At 50.5% G+C, this 10,034-nt stretch overlaps 1 protein-coding gene across 5 annotated transcripts in view; it reads left to right on the plus strand.

The window, feature by feature from the left end:
• Window positions 1-9,518, plus strand: part of FAM117A (family with sequence similarity 117 member A) — a 58,208-nt gene extending 48,690 nt beyond the window's left edge. For 3 of the 5 annotated variants that reach the window (XM_081029257.1, XM_081029256.1, XM_081029258.1), the window contains 6 exons: window positions 492-587; window positions 2,048-2,158; window positions 2,614-2,748; window positions 3,956-4,157; window positions 5,371-5,521; window positions 8,307-9,518. In XM_081029257.1, the coding sequence (XP_080885383.1) occupies window positions 492-587; window positions 2,048-2,158; window positions 2,614-2,748; window positions 3,956-4,157; window positions 5,371-5,521; window positions 8,307-8,607 (996 nt within the window). In that variant the 3' untranslated portion in view covers window positions 8,608-9,518. Of the gene's footprint in view, window positions 1-491; window positions 588-2,047; window positions 2,159-2,613; window positions 2,948-3,533; window positions 3,639-3,955; window positions 4,158-5,370; window positions 5,522-8,306 lie in introns of those variants that run through there. The other 2 variants (XM_081029259.1, XM_081029260.1) reach the window with 2 other exon arrangements.
• The last annotated feature ends 516 nt before the right edge of the window (window positions 9,519-10,034 follow it).

Raw genomic sequence — 10,034 nt, forward strand, 5'->3', positions numbered from 1 at the left:
GTCAGGGATGGAGGGTGGGGAATCTCTGGTGACCTTTTTCCCGTTTCACTAATTAACGACTCCTTCCTGGAGTCCTGTCTACTAACTCATTTTCATTAGGCTCCCAGGAGCCTGGGCACGTGCTGGGTACATGGAGGGTGTGAGAATTGAGGACACCAGTGGGTCCCTGCGCCTGTGCTGCTTTGGAGCTGCTGGGACTAGGGAGGGCAGCACTGGGGCCATCATCCATGTGTAAAAGTCGTAAGAGAGGAGAGAGCAGGTTGGCCTTACTGGTTTATCAGGGAAGCTTTCCTGGAGGAAGCGGATTGGGAAAGAGGTGGTGCAGGTGGAGAAGCCCGAAAGAATAAAAGAGGCTGACGGTTTGAGGAGTTGATGAGCAGATGAGAGAGAAGCCTTCGAAGAGCCACCACCTCTGTTTGGGAACCGTGTGTCTGTTTCCCCTGAGCCAGCCTGAGAAGCTGCTCTAGCTCACTGGGTTCCTCTCCCTGCAGACGCCGCTGTCCTGGCAAGAGCTTGAAGGCGAGCGGTCCAGCTCCTGTACACACAAACGCTCAGCGTCCTGGGGCAGCACAGACCACCGCAAAGAGGTAACTGCCCCCTTTGCCTTCCTGCTGGGGTCGCTGCCTCTTGTGTACCCCAGCACCATGGACACAGCTGCTCCAAAGTGGACTCACATTTCTGATCTCATTGCTTCGCCCTAGCCTTTTCCTACTGAGCTGGCTCCTTCCCAGCTGCCTCCCAGCCTCGTGGTGGCTGGGCCGTAGGGGCCCAGGTGCTCCTGCCAGCAGGGGTTGGTCAGTGGTGCTGCTGCCCTTCAGCAGCCAAGCACAGGGTGGGAGCCACCATTTGCTCACTCTACTTTGAGGTTGGACCCAGATAAGCAGTTTCAGAGACCGGAGAGATAGGGAGAGGGAACGACTTCCTGGGACTTGGAGGCCCCAACCCCATTTACTACTTCACTACTCGTCCTCCCTTATTTTTAAAAGAAGAAAAAGATAGGTATGTGTTCCCCAGCACTTTCCCCTGACTCTCCCTTTTTCCTCAGGGGGTTCTAGGCATTGAGGTTGAATAGAGAAAGCCATACTCTAGGCCTCGCGTGACCAGCCGGGGGGCAGCTCCTGACAGGGCCAACTCCCCAGGCCAACTTCCCAGGAGTCACACTCCACCGCTTTCTAGGGGAGTGGCTTCTGCCCTCTTGGTTGCAAGAGCAGAGAAAAAAGATGAAGTGTTTAAGGCTAGTGGGAAATACAAAGTATTTAATGTTTTTAATTATCAGAGTAGGCAAGTTATTTACACTAAATGTGGAGTCATGGTTCAATGATCCCCAATAGCAAATCTAAAAGCACTTTCTTCCTGGCAGGAGCCATAAATTGTATGGCTGTGGGCAGCAGATCTACTCTCTGAATTTCATTTAATTTAGGCCCGTATTTAAATAGTTCTGCATCTCCTGACATTTGCCAGCTGAGGCAAGTAGGTCCAGAATTACAAATGTGACAGGGATAATATTCAGGATTGTTGAAGATAATCCATAATTGTCACAGGAAATGGAAGTCGGGACAAAATCTGATATTCCTTCTGGAGAGCCCGCTCCTTGCTCAGTGCAGTCTGCTTTAAAATGGGGGGAAAGTCCTTCCATCCTTCCTGGTCCCAGGGCCTTTGAGATAGCTGGGAATGTACTTTGGGGAGTGAAATCAAAAACATCATTTCCCATTTCTATTAATAGAGTAGTATTCCATGCCGTTGGAATCTGTGAAAGACAAAAATGGTTTCAGCATTGTGTATTTTTAATTTTTGTGGAAAGTGGGCCATCTGTGGAATACATGGTAATTCAGAGCGTCCGATATCTAGTTAATAGGTTCCCAGCTTGCCCAATGAACCTATCGTCAGCATGTTGAACACTGCTGAGGTGTTTTGAGATGGAAGAGTAACTGCCATCTCCCTTTTGTGATTGTCACGCGCCTCTGGCAGGAGCCACATCTGGGAGGAGGGACTCATGCACTGTGCTTTGCTTCACCTGCCCCCCCTCTCCCCCTCTCTGGGCTGCCAGATTACCAAGTTGAAGCAACAGCTGCAGAGGACAAAGCTGAGCCGCAGTGGGAAAGAGAAGGAGCGGGGCTCCCCACTCCAAGGGGACCATGCTGTGCGGGGAGCACTGAGGGTATGTTTCCCCCCCGAGCCTTCTCCCCTCTGTCGTCCTCCACGGCACCTCCCTCCCAGGGGCAGGTCCTCTCAGGTTGAGCAGCTCCTGAGCCCGACCACACCGCATGCTACGTGGGCGCCCAGGTGAAGTTGTAGTGCAAACTTGGACTTGTTGACTGACATTGGAAGGTCTTCCTGCTGTTCTGAATTTTGCTCTCCTCCACCCTCACCCCGTCCAGCTGAGGCAGTGAGGCTCCTGTGACCTTTAGAAGCACACTCCAGCCCTCTCAAAGCTCCCACTTCTGGGGAGAACCCCACTGAATGGGCCTACTGCAGTCTGTAACTGGCCCCAAATCCTCCTTTCCTCGCTTGGTTCTGCTGGGTAGACATGACAGTCCCCCCCACCTCCCTGCAGCAGAGCCGACGACAGGCGGGGCTTGGGGGGTTTCAGAAACCACATCATTTGCTCCTCAGGCATCTCCTCCCAGCTTCCCCTCAGGGTCCCCTGTCCTGCGACTCAGCCCCTGCCTGCACCGCAGCCTGGAAGGGCTCAACCAAGAGCTAGAGGAGGTGTTCGTGAAGGAGCAGGGTGAAGAGGAGCTGCTGCGGGTGAGTAGGGCTCTGCCCCGGATGCGCTGACAGGCAGCGTCTTGCTGAGTCTGGACACGGGGAGGTGGGACTCTTGCTCTCTGGCGCTCACAGGCTGTGGCTACAGCAACAGAGAAACATGCAAGCACCAGCCTACGGAAGGAAGACGAATTGAGTTTATTAACTCAAATGGACTTAACCACAGGGACGGCAGAGCCGGGTAGGTGTCACTGGAGAGGGCTTTGTGGTGGTGGGTAGACAGACAGGCAAGGGACAGGGCTTCGCAGAGGGGCAGGTCCCCGCGGGAAGGGGTAGGCATCCTTCTTCAGCCAAAGCGCCACTCACTGTTGCCGCGTGCTTGACATCAGCACTGTCACCCCTGGGCCTCTGCTCAAGCCACCCCGGTGCCACCACTTCCCTTCCCTCCATCTCTACTGGGGACGCACCTTCATCCTTCATGCCCAGAGCTCCTACACGGCCCTCTGCCCCGACCCACTTCCCAGGCAGAATATTTGCTACTTTTTCTGCCATCTCAGGCACATTTTTATACTGACACAGTACAATTGGGGAATGCCAGTTGGGCAGTATTCATACAATTCTAGTGGGCACACTCCTCAGTTTACGATTTACTTGCTGGTTGATTTTTAATTTGCATATATATATATATATATATATATAGGATTTTATACCCACCCAAACACACGCACCCAGTCTGGTGAGCTGTGGGTACAAGTACCATTAGTGACTGTTTTAAAAGGGGCAGGGGTATTTAGTACGTGACGATAATCTGCATACTTGTCTTGCAGTGGCCTACAGTGGTTGCAGTGTCCTGGTGGTGTACCCCCTATCCTGCCCCCCCATTGTTATTCATCTTTGTGTTCCCAGAGCCTGGCACGCAGAAGGCAGAGAAGGTCCCTGCCCTTGTGAGGCTTACAGCCTGGTGGGGGTGACACATTGAGAAACCATTCAAATAAATATGTAATTATAAATTTGGCTGCAAGTGCTACTAAGGAAAAGAAGGAAGTGCTAGGGGAGACATAGGAGGTGATTTCCCTTAGACTGGGGGTGGTTGGGAAATCAGTGACTTGAGGAAATGGCGTCCTGTTGTCGCATGTGCTACAAATAGAGGATGAGGACTAGGACAAAGAAAGGGCCCTCAGATTGGCTACAGCTCTGCAGGCTGGAAGAGCCAGGCCTGAGAGTCGTTACCCACCCTTTCCCCTGGCAGATCCTTGACATTCCTGATGGGCACCGTGCCCCCGCTCCCCCCCAGAGTGGCGGCTGTGATCCCCCTTTCCTGCTTCTGGAGCCTGGCAACTTTGCCAGCTCTCCCTCCATGCCCCTGGCATCCCCCCAGCCTTCTGGCCAGACCAGCCGTGAGGAACACCGGGGTGCCATAGAGGACCTGGCAGCCCTCCCCAACGACAAAGGTAAGCTGAGGAGGCTGAGGCAGCGGGGACCCCTTGGGGGTGCAGGGGCGACTCCCCGCCTCTTCCGCCTCTAATCAACTTCAGGCCCAGCATTTTTACTTACCAGCCAACTAGCATACTTTATGAGTCATCTTTATTCTGTGCATTATACCAGTAAGAATAATGGTCCTTGACATCGATTCTGATTTATAATTTATGTCACGTCTCTGCGCCTACTCGTGTGCTTCCATTTCATCCACGCTGTAATCCAAAGACACAATCTCCCCCATCCCCAGTTTGGCTGAGTTTCAGCATGCCATAGTAGAAAGCCCTTGAGTCTATTCAGGTGTCCACTGTACCCATTAGCAGTAATAGGTGGTTGTGAATGATAGAAAATTAAAGAATATGGTCTCTTGCCCAGGGTCACCCGGTTTGACCCAGATGGAAACCCAAGCTTTCTGATTCCAAATTTCTATTTTCTACTATTGCCCTGGCTGCTTCACCAAGAGGACAAGACATGAGTCCTTGCTCCCGATAGTACTAATGATCCCGTACATTAGAAAGCTCTGTTGCCTGCATGGCCTCGTTTGACTCTCACAGGAAGCCTGTGAGTAGGCTGGCCACGGGCATGATCTAACAACACGAGAGGTAAATAGAGCATAGAGTAATAAGGAATAAATGTGAGATAAATACAGATAAAGTCAATATTTGCAACCTAGGCAAAGTACATTCGCTGTGTGGAAAGCAAGAGGAATTTTATCCCACAAAGGGGGTTGAGGAAAGATTGCTTCTCTGAGTCAGTACAAGAGCTCTTCCTGAAGAAGGGATAGATTTTCAAGGCTGTGGAAAGGAAGAAGCTGTGGTATGTTGGCAGGCAGGGCAGTGCAGGCTTGGAAGAAGGCAGAGAGAGACAGGAGTTAGGATTCCTTTAAGTCTGAGACTTGGACTTCAATCGCTGTTTATCTCCTGGGAATATAGAATTGGTATTAGTCCTCATTTTCCCATCAGTTCAACTCTTTTTTTTTTATCCTGTATAATAGGATATGTACTTCTGTAAGCTGCCTCAAAGATTTTTTAAAGTAGAGCGTGGACAAACAACCTGGATTAGCATAACCGCCCCTGCCACCCACTTCCCTGGGTTTCCTAGCCTCTTCCCTCCACACCAGGGCCTGAGCCGAGGACACTAGAGCTCTTTCCTTCAGCTCCACTGGACTGAGCCTTGCTGTGTTTGTAGCCTCCTCTCCAGGCCACCCAGCTTTCCTTGAAGATGGCAGCCCATCTCCAGTCCTTGCTTTTGCCGCCTCCCCTCGACCCAATCACAGCTACGTCTTCAAACGGGAGCCCCCAGAAGGCTGTGAAAGAGTGCGTGTGTTTGAAGAGGCCACGTGAGTACATCAGAGGGAGGTCCAGGGATGGGGGCTTAGCCCTGTGTTGTCCCACCTGTCGGGCCCTGCTTCCGTCTTGGACTCTCTCATCCTAGAGGTGCTGTCACCTTTAGATGATTGGTATTGCAGATTTTCCATGATCAAACTTGTTGACATTACCTACTCTGAGCACTTAAATCTTTGCTTATCATTATCTCCATAGAAACCTGCTCTCTACCCACATGCCAGCCACAAGCGCAGCAGGAGCTGGAAAGGAAAGAGCTCTGAAACCTAAGCCCTTTGTTTCTTCTATTTTTTTCCATCCCTGGGGAAGGTGTTAGAATTTGCTAGACCATAATCAGAGAGAGAGAGAACATATGGGTAGTTCTCTTCAGGAGAGATGAGAAATGTTTCTTTCCCACTGGAGGGGCAGGGAAACCTAAACAGCTTTCTAACTGTTTCTGAGTTAAGTCTTCACCTTGTAGCTCTAGTGATTCAAGTGTCATGAATGTCCAGACGGAAATTTCCCATCCTTGCAAGTAAGGACTGTAGAATATTCTCAAATCCGATTGGATGATTCAGAAGCCATTCTTAAGTTGATTTCTTTGCTGCAATTCCTTTCCATTAGCAGAGAGGCAAGACCGCCCTTTCACATGCCCACACAGCCAGCCCCCCTTGGCAGTCACCCTAAGAGATTTCATTCCTCCCGCCAGCTTTAGTATTCATCAGGGCAGATTCACTGTGGAAGTTGTGGTTTCCACGGCATTCAGGAAGTTTAGTCATGGTGTGTGTGGACATTTAGCTGGGACAGGGTTTGGGGCCTTGAAGTCTCCATTTGTATCTCAGATAAGGGAGAGGACAACCCATGGTGGTGGCAGGAGATACATATGTAACCCTGAGTGGGCGTGAAGGAGAAAGCCATGGCCACCAGGGTGTTGCTGTCATCACTGTCGCCTGGTATCTCTCCCGAGGGCTGGGCCCTCTGGGATGGTGTGAAGGGAAGAGGCCAGATTGTGTCGCTTAAGCAGACTCTGGACTCTCGTGCCCTTCTCCAGTCCATCTTAGAGCTGAGTAATTACAACCTGGAATTGCTTGAGGAAATTAGGCAGCTGCTTGTCTTGACTCTTTTGTAGACTCGTAATGCCAGAAGAGGTCTCAAAGTCATCTCATCTAGCTTCCTGCCCTCGTGTCAGCCTTTTAAGAGAGGTGCTGATCTGCCACTTACTTTTAAGATATCCTGGGATAGAAATTCTCAGCTCATTTGGGGTCTCTACATTGTGTCAACTTTCTTCTTGGGAAGTTCTTGTGTTTAGTGATTCTTTTGCCACATTTTCCTCTTCCTGGCCACTGACCCCCTTAAGATGGCCTAGATACCCCAGAGAGGGAATCAAGCTGTCTGGGGGTTCATGCTGGTTGCCCTCATGTCCCTTAAGTGTTGCTTGGTCTCTCTGGGTCACTTTCCTCACATGCATATGGGCACACCGAGAACATTCCCTCTCCTGTCCATTCCCCGCCCCTCCATAAAGTGGGAGCCTTTTAAACCCTACTTGGTCAGAGGCCATCTTGCCACTGTGAAGTCCTCTGGGACCCCAGGCCTTCACTTCCTTCCATCTCTCTGTGCCAACCTCTGCTTTCCTCATGCCTCGCTCTTCTTCCAGGGTTTGGAATTCTTAGAATTCTACAATTAAAATGGTAACCAAGATATCAAGCTACACACTAAGTGCATTGTTCTGTATATACATGTTATGCTTCAAGAAAGAGGTGGTTTATGGGAACCATTAGCGACAGAGTCTTCCCATCCTCCCACACATTTGTCTTCTCATCCAGAATCCTCACAACCAGCAGCTTCTTGGCCTGTGTCACCCTCAAAACACGGTCACACACTTCTTTTTTTTTTTTTATCATAAGGATTCCTTACTGTAGAACTCTCTGACCTATCCTTTGATCCTTCCATTTCCCCTACGTGATCAGAAGGGTAGGGATGATTCTTTCCATGTTCAAGTCCAGGCCAAGGCTACATGGTGAGTTAGAACTTAGATCTCCTGGTAATGTCTGACAGCCTGTCTCACAATGGTTACTGTCCTTCCCTCCCAGCAAGGGTTTTGAAACTCACTCCTTTCAAATGTGCTGAAGATTGAGATTCCTTAGGCCAGTAGGTTTCAATGGGGGGCAATACTTTCCCCCCAGGGGACATTTAGCAATGTCAGAAGACATTTTTGTTTGTCACAGCTTTGGGGGAGGGGTGTCAGGTGCAACTGGCACCTAGTGGGGAGGGGCCAGAGATGCCCTCCTATGATGCACAGGACAGCCCCCACAAAACCAGGAATTATTCTACCCCAAATGTCAGTAGTGCTTAGGCCGAGAACCCCTGCTTAAGGCTATAAAAAATCTTAGAAAGTCACTTTTCCTGGATCTCTGCTTTCAGGCAAGGGGGTCTGGCCCCAAAACACTGTTCACTGATGAAATCTCTCAAAAGATCCCGTGGTTTCCTCTTCTAGAATCACATTGTCAGGACGTTCTCCTTCCTGTCTAGCTTCAATGCCTCCTGTTTCTAGCTAAAGTAGATTTCCTGCTCTTTAGCTGTATTTCTCAAACATGAAGGGCTGAGGGGCCTACAGACTGCTTGTTACTCCATAGCCTGTCGTTTTTTGGTCAAATTACCATCCTGTTTGAACAGAGAGCCGGCTCCCCTACTCTCCCAGCACTGGGACATGGCTCATCCCTTCTCACTGGCTGTGTGTGTGTGTGTGTTTGTGTGTGTGTGTGTGTATGTGTACGTCTGTGTGTTTCTCTCTCCGTCCTCCAGGTCCCCAGGTCCTGACCTGGCTTTCCTGACTTCCTGTCCTGACAAGAACAAAGTCCATTTCAACCCGACCGGCTCGGCCTTCTGCCCCGTCAGCTTGATGAAGCCCCTCTTCCCCAGCATGGGCTTCATCTTCCGTAACTGCCCCTCAAACCCGGGGTCCCCCCTCCCCCCCGCCAGCCCTAGGCCACCACCTCGGAAGGATCCAGAGGCCTCCAAGGCTTCCTCGCTGCCATTCGAGCCATGGCAGCGCACCCCACCATCAGAAGAGCCCGTGCTTTTCCAGAGCTCCCTGGTGGTCTGAGAGCCCACCCCTACCACTTTACCATGGAGACCAGTGCCTTGGTGGCAGGCCCCTCCCTAGCTCCCCTGAGGTGGGAGATGAAGGAGACCTTCCCTCTTGGCCTTCGAGCACTTTCATTTCATTGTGTCAAAGCCCTGAGTCCTCTTTCTAATGGACACCAACCCCTCGGAATGGGATGGGACCTGCCTTCTCCACCAGTAGCTGGGTAGCTCACAAGTCACACCTGTGTTCTTGACCCCTCTCTCACTCGATGGAAAATCTACCTAGAAGGTCTTGGGTCCCCCACCCCTGGGTGTGAGTCCAAAAGACTGTATATGGGGCCCTTGTCCTTGTCATGGAGTAGAGGGGAAACCACAGATTTCCTTCTCTCTCCTCCACGGACACAGAAGTGGAGACCCGAAGATAGATACCCCGTCCTCTCAGCCCCATCCCCATGCCTCCCTCTCATTGGAGGAGCTGACCAAAGCAGCCCTAAAGGGCCATAACACTTGACCAATCCAGCTGCTGGCAGAGGGGGGAACCTAGTGTTTTCCCAAGTGGCATTTTCATCTCGCTTTCACCCTGACTAAGATTGTCTTAAGCAGCAGCCCAGCCTGCCCAGCCCCAGGTGGGTAGTGGGGGGGAGGGAGAGCTGGCATTCCTCCAGGTGGCAAGTGGTGGCTCTGTACCCTCCACCTGCCCCAGAACTGGGTTGGATTAGAAAAATGCCTATTTTTCTTGTATCGATGTAGAAACTCTATTTTCTCCCAAAGACACTATTTTTGCAGCTGTTTGAAGTTTGTATATTTTCCGTACTGCAGAGCTTCACAAAACTGAAGAATGTTAATGTTCAAGTTTTCTTATCCTGTGTTTAGAAGTTGTTTTTTGCAGATCTTGGTGTTAATAGACCAAATAAATAAATGTTCCCAGCACCTTGAGGTTTTGTTCAATATTTTTTTTGGGGGGGTGAGGGAGCGGGGTGGAGCTTGAGGGTACTGATCATTTCATCCTTGTCTTCAAGTAGAGTCTTTACTTAACGCATAACGATGTGGATGGACAGAGTCCCTGTCCTCACGCCACCGGGCTTGGATTTGTCACATGAACATATAAACAGTGGATCCATGGAAAGACTGTCCAAAATGAAGAATATGGTGGGGGTGGGGGTGAAGGAGTCCTGTATTCTTGGGTGAATCTGGAAAAGCTCCCTAGGGAGAGTGGATTTCAGAGGAAATGAGGGTGACACAGGGCAGACAATTTGACATTGTGGGTGCTCCTTGACTAATAGAAGAAACTGTTCATGTCCTTTTGTCACCTCTCAGTTATTCTAGTGCCACACCTGTAAGAGCTCTTAGGCTTTTGGGGGAAATGGGAATAACCATCCAACATTCTGATGGTGCTTTGCAAATTACAAAAGACACATTATCTGCACTGTGTGGATGAAAAGTTGT

Source organism: Rhinolophus hipposideros (assembly GCF_964194185.1).
Source record: "Rhinolophus hipposideros genome assembly, chromosome: 20".
NCBI classification, from domain to species: Eukaryota; Metazoa; Chordata; class Mammalia; order Chiroptera; family Rhinolophidae; genus Rhinolophus; species Rhinolophus hipposideros.